This window comes from Amborella trichopoda, chromosome 1 (assembly GCF_054954075.1).
Source record: "Amborella trichopoda isolate Santa Cruz 75 chromosome 1, AtrichopodaSantaCruz75HAP2 v2.0, whole genome shotgun sequence".
Classification (NCBI taxonomy): Eukaryota; Viridiplantae; Streptophyta; class Magnoliopsida; order Amborellales; family Amborellaceae; genus Amborella; species Amborella trichopoda.
The window spans coordinates 44,368,324-44,388,070 of record NC_142336.1 but is presented as its reverse complement, the minus strand read 5'-3'; the positions used below and the strand labels follow the sequence as shown (position 1 = coordinate 44,388,070).

Sequence of the window (19,747 nt, the reverse complement as noted above, 5' to 3'; positions counted from 1 at the left end):
TAAACATAAAAATAAAATTTTGTAACAGATTATGATTTGCAAGAGAGGCACAATCAGTCAAAAAGTTTAAAGGCACAATTATTCAAAAAGTTACTCTCTCTAAAATTCTTTATGGTATACTTCTCTACAGATTTCCTATCAGGCCAACACCCAACAATTTCTCCGGAAGAAGAAAGTCTTCTCGTCTTGATTCCATTATATCTCTCGGCTCTCTACCTCTATATCGTTTACACTGTGCATCATATTTTTCGTTAAACGTCTAACTCCCACTCTCTTTTACATGCAAAGTCTCCTCCATCCCACACGTCAATATGTCTTGTACATCATTTTTTGGTTCCCCTGTATTCTTGATCCCCTCCATCCTACGTCCAACACCAACATTTTTCCTTATATCTTTGCTTGTTGCCTCCTTACATGCTAACAACTTCACCTCAAGTTCATTATTACTCCAAACTAATACCCACTACCTCCATCAAGCAATATTAATTCGTGACACTCACAACCTATATCACCCTTTCCTAGATACCCAATTTCTCAAATAAATAAATAAATAAAATTATACATCTTCTTCAAAGCCATAAGAATATAGGAAAGTTGAAGAACGGTTGGCCATCAAAGTTGTTTCTCCTTCTACCTCCGTAATTCCGGTTACCTCTGTTGGGTCCAACAAATTTTGTTGTAAAAAAAAGACCAAATTTCGATTTGGATCTAAGTGTTCTTGAGAGACATCGGATTGATTTCTAATCTTATGGCTTTGAAGAAGATGTATAATTTTATAATATAAAGGAATAAAAGGCTTAAGTATAGTGGTAGCAAAGCTCTCATATTCTGGACCAAGTCTATTATGAAGCCAAACTGCCTTACTTTCATTTGGTATAGGTTTTTCAATAGCGGTCAAATCATTACAAATACTATTGAATTTGCGTACGTAGTCTGATAGAGTTGGATTCTCTTTCTTACACAGTTGGAGTTGCTAAGTCAGTTGCAACTCCCTAGCTTGAGAATTACCTGCATAGATATTCTTCAGGCATTTTCAAACTTCTACATAAGTTTTGAGGCCAACAACAAGGCTAAAACACTATTATGATTATATCTATGTGATCTAAGATTTAAGAAACCGATTTCACTCTTACCATCGCGAGATGAAATCCTTTGACATGGTATAGGGCAAGCACCATTAATGAAACACAAAACCTTCAGACTCTCAATGAGAGAGAGTATTTGGGCTTCCCATAATAGATAATTGTTTGGTGTCCAATTAATAGACTCAAAGTTTCCTATATTAAGTGTGGAGGAATAAAGATATTTGTTTGACAAGGATGGAGTGTCCATTGGAATGAAGAGATATTTGATGAGAAGGTAAGAGAGTGGATGTAATTTTTATTTATTACATCTTCTTCAAAGCCTTTTATTCCTTTATATTATAAAATTATACATCTTCTTCAAAGCCATAAGATTAGAAATCAATCCGATGTCTCTCAAGAACACTTAGATCCAAATCGAAATTTGGTCTTTTTTTTACAACAAAATTTGTTGGACCCAACAGAGGTAACCGGAATTACGGAGGTAGAAGGAGAAACAACTTTGATGGCCAACCGTTCTTCAACTCTCAAGGATATGGGCTTGTTCAAATATGCAAATCCGTTATGTGGGTTGTGGGTTGCCTTAGAAAAATCTAGAAAGTGGTGGTACACTTTCTATGTGACACATGGATTAATGGTTACAACAAGATTCCCAGATGCAACAGTCAGCTCAAATACATCGAGAAAAGTGTCAAATTTGTGGGAAACTTGGACATACTGCATTGAAGTGTTGGAATTGATTCAACCACAACTACCAAGCATAAGATACTCATCGGGCCCTTGCTGCAATGACTATAATTGATTCACAAGACTCATAATGGTTCTCAAACATAGTTGCCTCCACTCATATGACAGGACATCCAGGTAAGTTGCAAAATCTTGGTTCTTATAGAGGCACAGATATAGTCATGGTTCAGAATGATGAACAATTAACGATTTCACATGTTGCTGATACAAATATTACTATTGGGTATTAAAAGTTCAAGAGAAATTTACGTATGGATAATATGGGGTCAATTACAAAATGAGATAACATTTGTCACAAAGTACAGGTGACACCCCCCTCCCCCCTCACCCCTCACGACATTTTTATTTTCCCAAGTTACGCCCTTTCCGTTAATGCAAACACCGGACAAGTGGGGTTTATACGGTGCAAAGCAAAATAGCTATCGAGTGTTTGAAATACCGGACATCTATCTGCTATTCCCAAAACCAGCAAGCCTCTCTCTATCTCCAAACATCGTGACTCTTGATTTTTTTTAAATAATCTATCTCAATCCTTCTCTCTCAAAATAGTTGTCCGATGTTTGAAATACCGGATATCTATCTTCTATCCCCAAAACAGCAAGTCCTCTCTCTATCTCGAAACATCGTGACTTTCCATGTTTTTTAAATAATCTATCTCAGCCCTTCTCTCTCACCATCTCTCTCTTATAACCCATCTCTCTCCCCTAACCTAACAATAGGCAAAAGATCCATTTTATTCAAAGCTTCAAAACACTTCATCATGCAAAAAAAAACGAAAAGAAGAGTGATTCATCTCTCATTGTCTCTCTCTCTAACCAATAGAAGTCAATGGGGTTGCTTTTAATTCAGTTGGCTTGACCCATTGAAGTAATTGCAGGAGGAGGAATTATTTTTAATTCAGTTGAAGAGAAGGTAGGGAGAGAGGGATAAAGGTGGTTTTGTTAATTCATTTGCAGAGAAGGTAGGGAGAGAGGGATAAAGGTGGTTTTGTTGGTTTTTCAGGGCCTTTTTGGGTGTGTGAGAGAGGTAGAGAGAGGTTTTGTTGTGTTTTTGGGGGTTTTTAAGCCTAGAAAGAGAAAAGGAGGTGGGGTTCTATGTGGTTTTCATTTTTGGAGTTTTTGAGTTCCTTTTTCTTCACGGGTGGAAATTGTGAAGGTGGTTTTAGTTGGGATTGGAAACCATGGATATGGGTTTTTAGGATGTGGGTTTACATCATGAGCGTCTAAATCACTCTTTTTTCTCTCAAATGGCCTCTATGTCAAAAGTGTTGGTGAGACCTCTTATTACAAATGAAATCTCCCTTCTCTCTAAGCTTTTTTTTTCTCATTAAGTTTTTTTTGTTTCCTTTATCTTTTCTGAACGTTTCAGTGCTTCTTTGCTCTTTCCTGGTTTGTTTCATTTGAATTTCAATATCTGGCTTTCCTAAAGGCTACAGACATCACAGCTGAGAAGATCTTTGACAGTGAGGACTCGATCTCTGACCTCAATGAATCATTCAATAAATTCCATGTAGCATACCCAAATTTTCATACCTCTAAAAAGTTTGATGAGATAAGGTCTGATGAATATGGGCATCTTTTTGAAGTTGGGTCTAAGGTATGACCTGATTATTATGGTTTTTGGTTTTTCTCTTTCCTCCAAGAATTGCAATACTATGAGTCCACTCTACGGGAGAGAGAGATGGATTGAGAAGAGAGAGAGTAAGAGAGAAGGGTTGAGAGATATTATTTTTTAAAAAAATTACAGAGTAACGATGTTTTGGAGAGAGAGAAGGCTTATTGGTTTTGGGGATGGTAGATAGCTGTCCGATACTTCAAACAACGGACAATTTTACTTTGTACAGTATAAACCCCACATGTCAGGTGTTTGCATAATTGGATAGGGGATAACTTGGGAGAAAAAAAACCTGCAGGAAGTTGCCGCCTGTAATTTGGGACAAACATGATCTCATTTTGTAATTGACCCCAATATATATAGTCTGTACGTAAATTTTTCAAAATTTAATATTTCTAGTGTTCTTTTGGTGCTTGAAAGGAAAAAGAACATGTCATCTATTAGTCAATTTACAACAAATTTCTATTAGTCAATTTACAACAAATTTCCCTTACAGTTTTGAGGCAGTATAAAATTTACTGGCAAACAACACCAACAAAAATAACCAATTTAAGAGAGAAAAAAAAATTTCTAAGAAAATCACAAGAAAAAAAAACAAAACACGTGGATAAGCAAACAAGACGAAAAACACCCACAAAGAGCTCTCTATCTCTCTGACTCTACACGATCTCAAAAATCTTTTTTTTTTTTCCATTCATCATTCCATTCCCTTTACATGGTATGTGTCGCCTTTTATACATATAAATCACCTCCTCACGTGACTCTCAAAAGATAAACCCCTCACATATCTACCTACCAAAAATAAAAAACGATAACTAACAAAAATAAATATATCTCTCGATTCTTTCCATATTCTTCTATCAAATTTCTAAAAGATAAAGACAACTCCCTACTTCATCCTGGAAGGATATTGGTTAACACTACACCATAGGCTCCATTTTTTTTTAATTCATAATTAAACTATTTTACATTTCATGCCCGTGATTTGATAAACTTTAAAACCCAATGACGGGGTACTTTGAAACAATGTGGAAGGATATTGGGAGATGATCAATAGTTTAATTCTTAGGCTTTGACGTGGTGTTTTAACGTTGTTTACGCTTGGCCTCAAAACTCTAGAATTGCCTTAGCTGAGTAAGTCGGGCTAGTCTGAGTCGATCCGGCAGAGTAATGTCCACATAAAAATATTAAAAATAAAAAATAAAAAATAAAAAAATGTTAAAAATAAATGGTAAAAAATCAAAAAATTGTTAAAAATAAAGAATGGTAAAATGCCGACTAAACTATAAACAACAACATGAGTCCAAAAAATATGAAAAAAATATATGCAATATGAAAATTTTCAAAAAAATAATAATTTATTTATGGACACAATCTAGAAAAATGTAAAATAGGGAAAATACAAAAATGTAGCAAATGATAAGAAAAATTCACAAATCATCATCGAAACATCAAAATAAAATATAAAATATTTTTTTAATGACTTAGTCAAGAACACATTTTTTATAAAAAATTTTATAATAACCCGAGTCATACATTGAGACTTGGCTCAGCACAGAACCAAGCTTGTGTAACTCGATCGAGTCCGAGTCCCTAGATATTTTGAACCCAAGTATGGTAGGATACTTGAAAGGATAAGGGTAGGGATGTAAGTCGTTCGAACCAAAGAAATATCGTACAAGTGCAACTAAAAGGCTTGATCATGTTAGTCCCAAGACATGTCGAAGACTTCGATAACCACAATTTTTTTCTTTCTTTTTTTTTTCCAATTTTTTTTTCAAATCATCCTTGGATTACCTTTTGATAAAATAATGGATTTTGAGCTCCTAAACCCACCATTTGATGATCATCTGATTAGAGGAGGAATTGATATGGAGCACCTTATGAGCCCCAAACTTTTTTTTTTTTTTTGTTATAAAGGCTGCAACTTTAAACAGTTTAATTAAGGTGCACCTTCAAATTTTATTATGACATGTGTAAAAATTTATTAGGGTTATCTGAAATTTATTTTCATATCTAATTATAAAATTTTAAACTCCAAAAATGATTAAGATCAAGTAGATAGATAAACATATGAAAATCTTGAAAATGGATGGCCCAGATAATGTGTTGCAAGATGCACTATTTTTTTAGACTCAAAATCCTTTTTTTTTTTTCATATTCATACATCTCGACGTGACCAACTAGGGGGTTTCTCAACATTAAAACAACCTTTTCTAATGGCTTTTTTAGGTGTATCTTTAATTCTGCATTTTAAAGTTGCAACTTTACATAATTTTTTTCCATTTGGGAATACAAAAACTATTTCAGAACAATGGCTTCAAACAAATCACCTCACAATAGTGTTTTAGCAAAAAAAAAACAAACATATAATTTAGTCCTAAATAACCACCAAATACTTCAACAAAAGTATTTTCACATGAAAAAACTCCCTAACACGATTTAGGGGGAGAGTTTTTCACATCAATTTGAAACCCAATTAAGGTGAACCATTTTCATGTGCATACCAAACGTGCCATTAGGGAAAAGAATATCCTCTAAATATTTATGCACACGGAGATCAGGCCGCTTTCATCCCAACCTCAAATTTAGTGTTTGACATGCCACAAAAGCTCACTAAATACAACATGCATGCGTCCACAAGTTTAAAGCACACAAACAAAAACTTATTAACTTATTTGGAAGATTGCAGCAAGCAAACACAATATATGGGATATAGTATAAGGCCATCTTGATCAGCCACAAAAAAGAAAAAAAAAAAAAAAAATGTAATTATATGTTATATATTCAAAATAGAAATCATAATATTTTAGGAAATTGACTCAAGTGGGCACTACGACATGACGTCTCGAGCAGAATGAACCTTCCCCAACTCTACCCAAAAATTAATATTTCAAAAAAAGTAAAAAAGAAAAAGCTTAGGCATGTATACCGCAAAGAAGATAAAAGGAAACCCACCAGGAATCATGCATGGTTTGAATCATGCATGCAAGTGACTGCCACTGGTTCAGGGCCAGCAAATCCCGAACGAACAAATTTCTCTTCCCTTCATCTTCGACAAGAAGTTAAGAGCATTGAAACTAAAATTAAATCAACACACCATTAAAACAAAAGTAGTACGAGAAAAATGGAAATCGATTTACTCGGATAAGCTGAGCTATGGGATGCCCTTCAATGGATATTACCTCGGCAAGTTGCAGCCATACGGTTGCCGTCTATATTTGAGGTAGAGCTTATCCGGCCTTCCGCTTTTTAGACAATCGAACATGTTGTGGTAGAAAGTGCAACCCGAAGAATTATATGACAGGATACGATTCATCATATAGCCAACGCCCGGCAAAGATGTCGCAGCCTGAAGATAATTTTTGGTAGGTATTTTCTGAAGCTCCTCCAGCTGCTTCTTTAAGAGAAAAGCTCCATATGATGAGAGAAATGGAGCAAATGAGCAGCAATGAAGAACCCATATGAAATGAAGTGGATATTCATATGCTTATAAACTCTCTCTGTTTCCCCCTGCTCCTTAGCCTCTCTCTCTCCAACTCTAAGGAGAGGAGATGAGCCCTTTCAAGGAAGAAATAAATGAGAATTCATAAAAATACGATGAGATTTTTATGGATACGTTTTTTATCATAAGTTATTTTTGGTCAATTTGGAACAATAATTCATGAAATAGAAACCCACATAGACAATGTTCACTTGGAAAAGAAACAGTCGAAAAATCACACAAGAGGGTAGGGCATGCGGGAGATTCTCACCCGTTGTCAAAGGGATTGCAGATGACCATTTAGCTGCATAAAGATTGATTTTGCGTATGTTTGCTGGAGAGAGTTAGTGCTATGTACATTGAACTGTAGATGTCAAGAATTTGGGCTCATAGCTACAGTATAAAGGGGTGTCAATCGGGTCGGTTGACTTGATAACTTGGCAGGTCAACCCGATCCAGGTCCGTGTCTAGGATTTGATTGCGTCTGGGTCCAAAACCTTGGACCTGGGTCAGATCTAGGTCAACCCGACCCGACCCGACCCAAACATATGTACACACACGCACACACATATATAAAACTTAGTCAGGTCCAGGTCCAAATTTTCGACTCGATAGGTTGGGCCAAGGTGTATACTAGGTCCAAGTCGACACAGACCCGACCCAACCATTGCCACCCCTGAGTATACGCCCAGTTGTTGAACATAGTTATAGGAATTTTTTGGCTGAAATTTTGAACAACAATCCTGGATCGAAAGAGCAAACAATTTTAAACAAAATATGGCCGAATCCATATAAATTCAAAGCCCACCAATATAATATGAACAAATATGGGGAATTTGGAGTCCTCTAGCAAACGTTGTTTATTGGGCAAGACGGCCTATATTTCATTTTTTCAGAATTTAAAACATGGGTGTCTTATAAAATCCATTTATATCTCTTTTTTAACAAAATACCCATTACCTAGGTTATGAACATGATATTTCTTGAATACATTCCATTAAATCTATTACAAAGTCCATTATAACCCACACTTTAAAGCATCACTTTTTAACCCATTATATTGGGGAAAAAAAAATTCTTTTCCAGTTTATATACAAATATTTCCTTCATTATAGTTTATCTGAGTTAGGTGCCCAGCCAAATCCAATAGAATTCTTTACTTTAGGTCGACCACGTGGGGCATCTTCTTTGCCATGAAAATTATATGTCGGAATGTTAGGGGGTTAGGAGATAGTAGAAGAAGAAAAGTTTTGATGTTCACTCATTAAGTCAAATTAGATGAGGATTTTACCCATGTTAGAAGGAGAATGAATACCATCAACTAATTGCAAAGTTCTAGGAGTGAATGGAGGTAATTGGGAGGGTGTAGAGAGAGCAATAGTTGATTACGTCAAAGAAGCCTTTGCAGCAAAGCCAAGACCAATAATGAACTTTTTTTAAGTCTTTACCTAAAACATGGCTAATAATTTGGAACTTCCTTTTAGTAAAGAATGTTGGATTTGGTGATATCCAAAATCACCCACATAAAGAAATACCATATTATGTGGGATTAAGATATTCCCAAATTATGTGAGATTGAGATATTCTCATATTATGTGGGATTGAGATATTTCCTTGTTATGTAGGATTGAGATTGATATTGATAAGTTTATTAAAGGAAATAGAAATCCAAAAAGATTAGGACTCTTTGGATATATCTATTGGGTTTTGAGATGTGTAATATGAAGTTGTTTATTTAGAATGGACTCCTAATTTTATATATATAGGATGAAAGTGCACAGAATTTGTGTCCCTTATTTGGGTCACCATATGGGAATGGTGGTCCTGTTCAAATCTTGAGGGAAGAGATGGACCCACCAAATTCCCAGGTGTCGAAGCCAATGTCATGAGACTGTGGATCGCAGAGGTCAGGTGTTTCCAGAACAATGAGAACTCAAAAATTAATTCTCTGCGTGTGCCTCTCCATGGCCATAAAAAGCCTAGTTATATACGGATGGGAGGAAGTTCTCCAACGTTCGGCTTCCTCCTTAAAACTCTGAGAAACGTGACCCATAATTCATGGGAGGTGGGTAGTTATCATCAACCCATTAGATAACGACATCTTCTCTCTTTAAGAAGCCTTTATTTTTAGTTATAAATATTAAATCATTAAGATAAATAATAAGAGTGATAAATATGGGACATATTAGGCCTCATAGCCACTCATACATACCAACATCTCCTACTTGGCCATGAGGGCTAGATACATTAAAATATCATAAAGTTTATATCACTTAGTGGGTTTAATATTTATGAACATATATTTGTCATGAGGCTTTTCATGCTTATGCGGTTATGCATCTCATAACAAAAAAACATATATATCCAAAGTCATGTCATGAGGTTTTTCACGCTAATGCGGTTTTTCCTCTCATGATCAAGACATCAAAGAAAAATATCTCATTTGGGAGTTCCTAACTTAAATATTCTTAAGTCTCATCAAAGCTACATGCTTTGATAATATTTCTGCAATCATATCTGAAGATGGCAAATAACTTACAGTTATTTCATTTTTTTCAATAATATCATAAATATGATGATAATCAATTTCAATGTGCCTACCCTTAGAACTATAAGCTTCATTTCTAATTAATGAGATGGCAGTTTGATTATCACAAAAAAATTTAACAGGTTCATTAGCTATATCCAGTTTCAAATCATTTATGAAGCGTTTAATCTAGACGGCATAAGTTGTAGCAATGCTACAAGCAATATACTCGACTTCCATATTATACCGAGCTACACAACCTTGTTTCTTGCTAGACCAAGAAACACATCCACCTCCAAAGAGGAATACATATTCTGAGGTCGATTTTCTATCATCTGGGTCTCCTACAAAGTTTGCATCAGAGTACCCAACAACCTAATCTCTAAGTTATCAGTTTGGAAGCACAACTTGTAATTTTTAGTTTTCTGAATATATCTAAGTATTCTTTTTACGGCTTGCCAATGAGTCATCCCAAGATTACTCTGAAATTTACTCGCAAGACCATATGCATGACTCAAATCAGGTCTTGTACACAACATGACATAATTTATGCATCATATAGCTTGAACATATGGAATTCTTCTTTCCATTTCAGCTTTGTCACTATCATTAATGAACACATTTTCTTTGACAATTTCAAGCATTTACAAATGGGTGTATCTATGTGGGCATGCAATTTTCCATCTTAAATCTCTTTAAAATACTTACTAAATAATTTTCTTGAAAAAACATAGAAGTCTCGAACTTTTATCTCTTGTTATCGGAATGCCCAATACATATGAAGCTTCTCTCATATCTTTCATCTCAAAATAAGAACTTAGCTATGATTTGGTATGATTAATCATGCCAATATCATTACCAATAATCAAAACAGGATTATTGTTGTGTTTCAACATAAGTTGAGGGATCTAATTCCAGCATAAGCTGTTATTGCATAAACTAATGCAAAGTTGTGGCACTAGACACGATCAACTTTCCAACAAGACATTCAAAAAATTCGCAAACATTCCATAGATGTCAAGTATTTGGGCCAGATTTTTCACAAGAAAGTTCATTTGTGCTGTTGTATGAGGCCTTCAGCCTCTGCAAAAGGTATCTTGGAAAAAGCGAGGTGCCTAAACTATGGCACTGTTCTTCGACTGAGATCTGGAACCGGCGCCGCCCTAAGTTCTCGATATCAATGGCCTGAGTCATTCATTAAAGCCTCAAACTTTGCCCCTTTGAGACCAAGAAATGAATGGGGGTCGCTCACTTGAAGAGAAAAGAGAGAGATTCAGGAACCACTGTTTAGTATCTGCTCTTGCGAGAAAAAACCATTAAGTATCAAACATCTCCGTTTTCCTTTTCGTTGAGAGAGAGAATCATGTATCTCTGTTTCATGTTCCCTCTAGAGAGAGAAAAGCACTATCACTTAGCAAGAATCTCGTCTTTTCTTTGCTCTTGACTGGAGTATGTGTTCTACAAAGAGAGCTTTGAACTGTCAAATCTCAAAATGACAGGAAACTCAACTAGTATCTGATTCTTGACCAGGATACAGGATACAGAATCTCCGGCTTGGAAACTCAGAAAACACAGAAGGGAGAAAACTAGGGCTTCATTAGCATCGATTTCTGCACCAGCTAAAGAACCAGAAAATAGATTCCTTTGCCGGAAAACCAGATGAAAAGTTTAGTGTGGACTTAAACTGAAATGAAAGAGTAGGAAAGGTTATAAGCTTAAATATATGAAGAGCTGCTATTAGAACGGCTCTATTTATTTGAGAATGTGGATTTGGGGCATGTAGTTAGAGTGGTGGCAAACATGGAATATTTTGGCAAATCTTCAAGGTGTCCTACTCTGCAAGCCCATAGATGTCAAGTATTTGGGCCATATGCCCAGATTAAACTTCTTTAAAAAAGGCTTCAGAAGTTCAGATAAACCTCAATAGATGACACAATAACTCAATTTGATCTTGAAGAAAGAGACCTCTTTAAACATAATGTCCTTCAACAATCTGGCAAAGGAATAGGAATGAGCCAGATTTAAAGCCACAAATTAAGATCCAAAATGTCGACATGGATCACCAATCAAAAAGATAACAAGGAAGCAAGAAGAATCCAATTTTCAATTATCATAAGCCCATAGCAGCATAGCAACGACAATGCCTTCAAACAACTCCATCCCATTTAACCTTTCACACCAAAGAAATAACATTTAAAACCAGAGCAATATAAAGGCACAAACCATTTGTTTTACTTAATTGAGACTAAACATGTAGTGGTCTATATCATAATGTTTACTTATAAGTACCATGCATGGCCTCCGTACTTTGGAATTTCGCAATCTTTTGCTTCCCACCTCCATTTCTCATACTCGAAATCCGGTCGTCCGTTTTTCTGGCAGCTCACTTGCTCGCTTAAGAACAGGCACAATGATGGGTCGTATATCAGACATTGTGATGGATCGTATACTTATTTCCCATCAAATATGTTGCATTTATTAGAATTTAGATCCATTTTTCTTTCCCTGCCATTTTCGATTCCTGACAGCTCGGGCAAATGGGGTGGAAAGCTCAGATTAGTCTTCAAGAGAACCGCATTCCATGCCTCTGAGTTCAGTTGATTCCTTAGGGCCAAGGGTCCACTAGTTTCTCGTGGAGCCACATATGCACAATAAAACCCACCCAACAAGTTCACCAAAATACAAAAAGGTGCTCACTTCATTAAAGTAAACATAATGGTACCACCACCCTCTAGGTTTCCATGTGAAAAAGAAGGCAGCCTTTTAGCATAATAAATTTCTGAAAGGGGTATCTCAAAGGGACAATCATACTAGTATCAAAAACGATCAAGGGAAAATAAATTAAGAAATGACAATTTCTCTGCCACTCTGGATAAACTTAAATCACATATAGAATAGAAAGATGGGTATTGCTGAGGGGTTGATACCAGGCAACTTCTTTGGTTTCCTCAATGGAACAAATTTGCTCCAATACCCAAGGCTATAGGGGGTCCAAAAATAAAGCCTGTTGCTTCTACTCCTGCAAGAATCAACTAATAAAGTCATTGTATAGATATTATTCTATAGCTACCTCAATTTTCCCCTGCTTATATTTCCAAAACATTCAAACTAATGTCAGAACAGAAAATTGATGAGATTCTAAGAACAATACTGCACAAGGGTGCAGTTGGCATACGGACGCCTCCGTAGGTGTAGAGGTACAGTGCCCTTCAAAGTTTATCATGGTATATAATTTTGATGTAAAATTTTATTAGGATTATCTCAAAATCTATTTTTATATCTGATTATAAAATTTTAAATTTCAAAAATAGTAAAAATCAAGTAGATCTATAAACATATGAAAATCTTGAAAATGGACGGTGTAGTTAATATGTTGTAAAATGCACTATTTCTGAGACTTAAAATCTTTTTATTTTTCATAGTCATACATCTCGATGTCGAGATGATCAATCAAAGGGTTTTTCAACATTAAAACTACCTTTTCCGACGGATTTTTGAGGCGCATCTGTAGTTCTAAATTATAAGGTAGCATCCTTGTATAAACTTTTTCCATTGCACAAAATCTGATATTGATAACAATTCAAGCTAAAGTTAACATTCTAATCCATTGTATTCCTAATTCTAAGTTTAGAATCTTAGGCATAATGGAACATAATCATATGATTCTTGGTCCCAAGATTCATGCCATCACATCATGTGATGAAAAACCACCTGAGCAAGTAGTTCAATTCATTAACCAAACATCTTAACGACTAAAACATTCAAGTAAGCAAAGATTCCATAACATCCTTACAACATGCAAATCAAAAGTAATATCATGTTTTTAAATGTCGGAGAAAATCATAATGTTATAGTCTCACTGTAACACCTCAATAATCATTTCTTATATCTACAGGTTACATGTGACACAAGTCATTATCATCATCCAAGCCTTATCCCAGTTATTTGGGGTCGGCTATATGAATCATGTTTCTACATTAGATATAGGTGCACTATCAAAATCAATTAACTATGTAGCCTACAAAATGTATAAAGCCTTAATAGCAAGTCTACACGATTTCTGTTCCTAATAGCATTAATTGAATTCCAATTTAGATGCAAAACTAGTAAATAAAGTCAGAGACATGGGACAAATAATATAAGAAGTTGCAAAGAACGACTCAAGGATCCTCTCACTCTTAACTCACTAATTAGGGCACCCACATCAATGAAGTCTGCTTCAACACCAAAGGATAATATAAGACATGAACATATCAAAAGTTGGTTAACTGTTTCAATGGTCATCCAATTAAACCACTGTTTCTCTTCCTCTTCCATTCATAGCATGCACCATTTTCCTTTCTTCCTCAACAAGCTATTCTCATTTAGGAAGCAGAGGTGTACAAATCCAGAACAAGGGAGGGGAAACAATAATTCGCAGAAAATTTCAGAAATGAGGTCACTTTCTACATTATTTGAAGTTGAACGTCACTTTCTAGTTCTCAGTGATGGACATTTCACGGGGGACTCCACGAAAAGAAATAGGAGTTCTCATCCCATAAGAATCAGTCAGTCACAGCACATATCCTTATTTCCGTAAGCTATGATGCAGCTTCACTTTACATAAGGTTAAGCATGGGGCTTGTTTTTTGGTGTCAAATTAAGCATGGGGCTTGTCTTTCCAAATTACTCTCAAATCTAGCAGCTTATATCATATAAGTCACAAAATTATATGGACCCTCCCTTGGTAAGTTAATCACAAAAACTCGGCCAAGAAACCTGGCTTTTTGTGAATGCTTGCGTCTCTTAAACTCAAAATCAGATCATATACCTTCTTCAAATAAACAATCAGCTAGTATATAAGTCTGCTGAAAGTGATTTTATGTAATTAGTAATGCAATTCTGATACTAGAAACAAGATCCTAAGACATCGAGTTACTCGAATAAGAAGGATCAGCAATTACCAGCAACCACAGTAATATTCTTATCCTTGTATCGCTACACCAGTATATCAATAGTGTCACGGAAGGCCGTGTGGTCAACTAACAATGTAGTTATGTCTTGGAACATGAAAGAATACCTGGTTTTGGGAAGTTGGGTATGACTCGAATTGAAGAAGAAATCCTTTGGAGACGATCATCAGCATGTTCTGAAGCAAACATTTTGATTCTCATAGACAAGACATAACCACTAGTTTCTCGTGACCCTTGGCCTAAAGAAATCGACTGAACTTTCCACGTCACCCACAGAAGACCCAGAGGGATGGAATGTGGTTCTCTTGAAGACTAATATGAGCTTCCCACCCCCTTTGCCCGAGCTGTCAGGGATCGAAAATGGCAGGGAAAGAAAAATAGATCTAAATTCTAAGCAATGCAACATATTTGATGGGAAATGGGTATATGATCCATTGCAACGTCGGATATACGACATCATTGTTCCTCATCATTGTTCCTCTTCTTAAGGGAGCAAGTGAGCTGCCAAAAAAAACGGACGACCGGATTCCTGGTATGAGAAATGGATGTGGTAAGCAAAAGATTGTGAAATTCCAAGACTACCGGATTCCGAGTATGAGAAATGGAGGTGGGAAGCAAAAGATTGCAAAATTCCAAGGTATGCAGGCCATGCATGGTACTTATAAGTAAACATTATGATATAAAACACTACATGTTTAGTCTCAATTAAGTAAAAAAAATGGTTTGTGCATTTACATTACTCTGATTTTAAGGGTTGTTTGTTTGGTGTGAAACGTTTTAATGAGATGGAGTTGTTGGAGATGATGAGAGGGAAACAGATAGTTCTTATTGGGGATTCGCTGAATAGAAACAAATGGGAGTCTCTCGCTTTCGCCTTCCACAATCTCGAGCGTATGTAAACATGCAAAGTGCAGTGCATAATGTTTTTCGTGCCTTGGTAAAATTCTCTCTCTTTGGATTATAAGTCTCCCTCTCTGGATTTTGGTGAGTTATCCGACGCATTTATTACGGTGCGGTCCTTTATCTATTGTGTCAAAAAATGTTACATCCATTAAAAGAATTTGTAAAATAATATTTATACTTTATAAAATAAAAATACAAGGTTGACATTATCGAACCCTAAAATTTTGGATCAAAAATATATATATGAGATTTATTTTGGAGGGAAACTGCACAAAAATAGTGTGAGTCGGGCAACTCACAAAACATTTTTCCTTTGAATAAAGCAAGTCCAAACAGTTACTCTCTCCCTCTTTTTCTCTCTGTAAATTACATTGAGTGTCCAAACAATTACATATAACTCTTTGGAAAACAGGCTTGTGTCGAGATGGTAGAGGCTAAGTTTTCATGGTCCAACGTCTCAAAACGTAAGCAGTAGATTTTACAGGACTACAATTATGGTGGGGGATAAAATGTGCAGCTTCCTTTCTCTCTCCTCTTTCCCTTCTCTCTCATGGCTTACATTTTACAGGACTACATTTGCACAGTAGAGTTCTTTTGGAGCCCATTCTTGGTGGATTTGAATGCAAGTGTCGGACAAAAGGGAGAGTGATAAAGCTTGGGTCCATTTCACCATCTTCTAAATATTGGAGAGGTGCAAATGTCATGCTTTTTAACACCGGCCATTGGTGGGTTCACACCGGCAAGTTCAAAACGTAAGCAGAAGTAACTTATTTGTCTCTACCTTTTGCTCTCCATTCATTCTGCTAAATTTTAACTATGAATAACTATTTAGCTATTGAAATTTTGGGTTCAAATATAACAATTTTTTTCAAGTCTAATATCACAAGCTTATAAGAATGAATAACGCTAGTGGATTGCAAACACGTATTTACAAAGTGTGGGGAACACAGGTGGGATTTCTTTGAAAAGGAAGGGCAATCGGTGGAAGACTTGGAAGCTGAAATTGCATAAAAGATGGCCATGAGGAATTGGTCACAATGGGTTGAAAAGAACGTTGACCCTTCCATGATTATTGTCTTCTTTTATGATTATTGTCTTCTTTCGCCTGAGCATAAAGGGTAACTTCTTTTACCTCGAGTCGAGCCCCATTAACTTAGCTCCAAAAAAAGAAAAAACACCCATGAAATTTTGTTCAAAAGCTAAGCAAAAAGCGAATAGATTCGATATTAGTTACATTCATATCACTGTTTTAAAAAAAGGATCGGTTGGGTGGATATCCCTATCTGGATTAGCAATCTAGATCTTTTTTGGATCGCCTAGGTCAATGACCCAAAAAAATTTGTAATACATAAAATAAAATAAAAATAAAAAAGGTGGGGATTTAGGAGGAACCAAGTACAATATTAGATAAACTTAAAAATAAATAAAAATAAAAAATGAAAAGGGAAATTTTAGGGGGAACTGGATCGAGACCCATACCATGCTAGATTTAGTTTGGTCTTGATCCATTCCACATCCAGATCGATAATCTCAACCATGCATTTTTATTTTATAAAATATAAATATTATTTTTCGAATTCTTTTGGCGGATGTAACATTTTTTGACACAATAGAATAGGTGAGTCGGGTAACTCACCAAAATATAGGGAGGGAGAGTAATAATCTAGAGAGAGAGAATTTTACCAAGGCACTAAATACTTTATGCACTGCACTTTGCATGTTTACATACGCTCGAGATGGTGGAAGGAGAAAGCCAGATACTCCCATCGGTTTCTATTCAACGAATTCCCAACAAGAACTATTTGTTTCCCTCTCATCCTCTCCAACAACTCCATCCCATTAAACCATTCCCACTAAACAAACAACACTTAAAACCACAGCAATATAAAGGCACAAACCATTTTTTTTACTTAATTGAGACTAAACATGTAGTGTTCTATATCATAATGTTTACTTATAAGTACCATGTATGGCCTATATACCTTGGAATTTCACAATCTTTTGTTTTCCACTGCCATTTCTCTTACTCGGAATCCGGCCGTCTGTTTTTCTAGCAGCTCACTTGCTCGCTTAAGAACACGAATGATGGGTCATATATCGGACGTTGCAATGGATTGTATATCCAATTCCCATCAAATATGTTGCATTTCTTAGAATTTAGATCCATTTTTCTTTCCCCACCATTTTCGATCCCTGACAGCTCAGGCAAAAGGGGTGGGAAGCTCAGATTAGTCTTCAAGAGAACCACATTCCAAGCCTCTAGGTCTTCTGTGGGTGACGCGGAAAGTTTAGTCGATTTCATCGGGATTTTTTAATAGGAAGGAATGGTGCTATAACCCGACACAACCGTCCATGGACGACCCATACAACGTAAGATTTCCACAAGCCATAAAGAATGTGACATAGAAGATTGTTGCCGAGATGGATGGAGTGGTGAGATGTCTGAACATAGCACATCTATCACAGTATCGCATAGACACACACGTCGGTTTTTACAGAGAGGAGAGGGAAGCTTCTCACTATTGAGTAACAAAGCAGCAAGAACCCTTTGCAGATTGCAATCGCTGGTGCTTGCCTGGTTTACCAGATACATGGAATGAGCTCCTCTATGCCTCTTTGCTTCTAGGGACCCCTCTACAAGTTCTATGACAGAGTTCATACGACAAATAAAACATTAGATAACTCTAAATTATGGAAAATATCAGAGTTCATACGACAGCAAAAAAGTGCACTATCATATTAGAAGCATAGGGTAAATATTGGGGAAAGACTTCACAGCTATCCAAAAGTACACAGATAAACTAACTGCTAATGGGATCTCTACACAATGAAGGAAACAAGAAGACTTCCATTCTGGATTATGAGTTTGAAAGTGCCATAGACATTCTCTAGAACCAAACCTATTAAGATACACCTACCTTTATAAGTGCAAAGGTTTTACCTCAAGAACTAAACCATGAGAATCCTGTTTACTGACAGGTTCTAGATTTATAGAAAGCTAACTTTATCTGAAGAAAAAAAAAACAAGATGCTGCCATTGCATGGTTACAATAAATAGTTATTCAATTTACTCATAGTCAATTGAAAATAAAAAATTATGCAACAAAATTTACTAGTAAATCACAATTATATTAATAACAATTCACAAAATTACTGTACCACAATTATCAGAGGCATTTTTGCATTACCACTCTCAGAAACTGTACATAAGGGAGCAATAAAGTAAAATCTCTAATGCTTCAAATTGCCTCATTCTTTCTTTTTGTAACTTCACCTGGAAATGAACTGTAATCCAGATAAGAAACAGAATGCATCCGCAATTTATACTTGGTCTCAATTTGGCAGCATGCTCTATTGGTTTTTAATTTTTCCGTTTTCACAATTACCTACTGATTTTCAGTTTCACCAGCGCAAACGTTCACGGAGGTCTCCGATTAAAGAAAGGTTTGCGACTTCCAGACATTTTCCATTCAAAGGCCATAGACAATAGCCTCATTTTCCAACTTAGTGAAACCAATCTTGTATAAAATGTTCACAATGCAGAGAGCAAGGGCACCCCCACATTTCAGCCACTCATATAGCTTTCGAGAGTGTGTAATTAAAGACCAGCACTCTACCAACAACACCTAAAATGGTAATTCAGGTTTGTATTTCTTAAGACATCATTGTCCAGATACTTGTACATGCTTAATGCACTAGTGTTAGTACAATATGTTGCTCGTGCATTGTATATATAAAATGACATAAATAAAAAAGTAATCATTACGATGTGATCCATCGAAATTCTTGGTAGATCTATAGTGAAATATACAATATAGTGTAGCTAGAATATATGTAAATATTTATATGTAAATGTCAAAAAATATGTATGATATATCCAAAGTGTAGAAAGTATATGGGGCGCAACCTAGTTACCAAAAAACACCAAATGACATTTTGTCATACAAGAAGCAAGCAAAGTAACTTCTTTTGCTCATTTTTTTTGAAGGGGAAAGACGAATTGAGGCAAATGCAAGTCCAGAGGGGTTTACAAGGGAAGCTTTCCCAAGTGAATAACTTCTCCAGTCCCATCACTAAATGAAAAGAATAAAGAGAAAAAGGGGAAAAAAATTAAAAGAATGCAACAAATTGGAGCAGGGAAAGTCTGGCATAAACTACAATTACTTTTTTAGATGAACCACCCAGCCAAAACTATCAGAGAAAAGCAAGTTCATCAGAATAACCAGAAAAACAAAATGCATATAAGTTAACATTCATCCAAAAAGAAATGCATATATAAATTAGTCTTATTCAACTAAAGCACCCATCTTCTGTTCATAACTCAAATATCCATGCTTGCAATCTCTGCAAAGTCAATTATCACCAATTACAAGCAAAATCTAAACATAACCCAATAAAAGAAGATGCCCAAACAGTGCGAAATCTCCACGATGAATCA

At 35.8% G+C, this 19,747-nt stretch overlaps 1 protein-coding gene and 1 pseudogene across 1 annotated transcript; one reads left to right on the top strand and one right to left on the bottom strand.

The window, feature by feature from the left end:
* Window positions 1-11,646: 11,646 nt before the first annotated feature.
* On the bottom strand, window positions 11,647-14,658 carry LOC110007914 (adenine phosphoribosyltransferase 1-like; annotated as a pseudogene).
* Window positions 14,659-15,007: 349 nt separating this feature from the next.
* LOC148783860 (protein trichome birefringence-like 31) lies at window positions 15,008-17,958 on the top strand. The gene is made up of 4 exons (XM_088846130.1): window positions 15,008-15,043; window positions 15,159-15,297; window positions 15,878-15,954; window positions 17,848-17,958. Exons 1-4 carry the CDS (start codon window positions 15,008-15,010, stop codon window positions 17,956-17,958), a joined length of 363 nt encoding a protein of 120 aa, XP_088702256.1.
* Window positions 17,959-19,747: the final 1,789 nt, after the last annotated feature.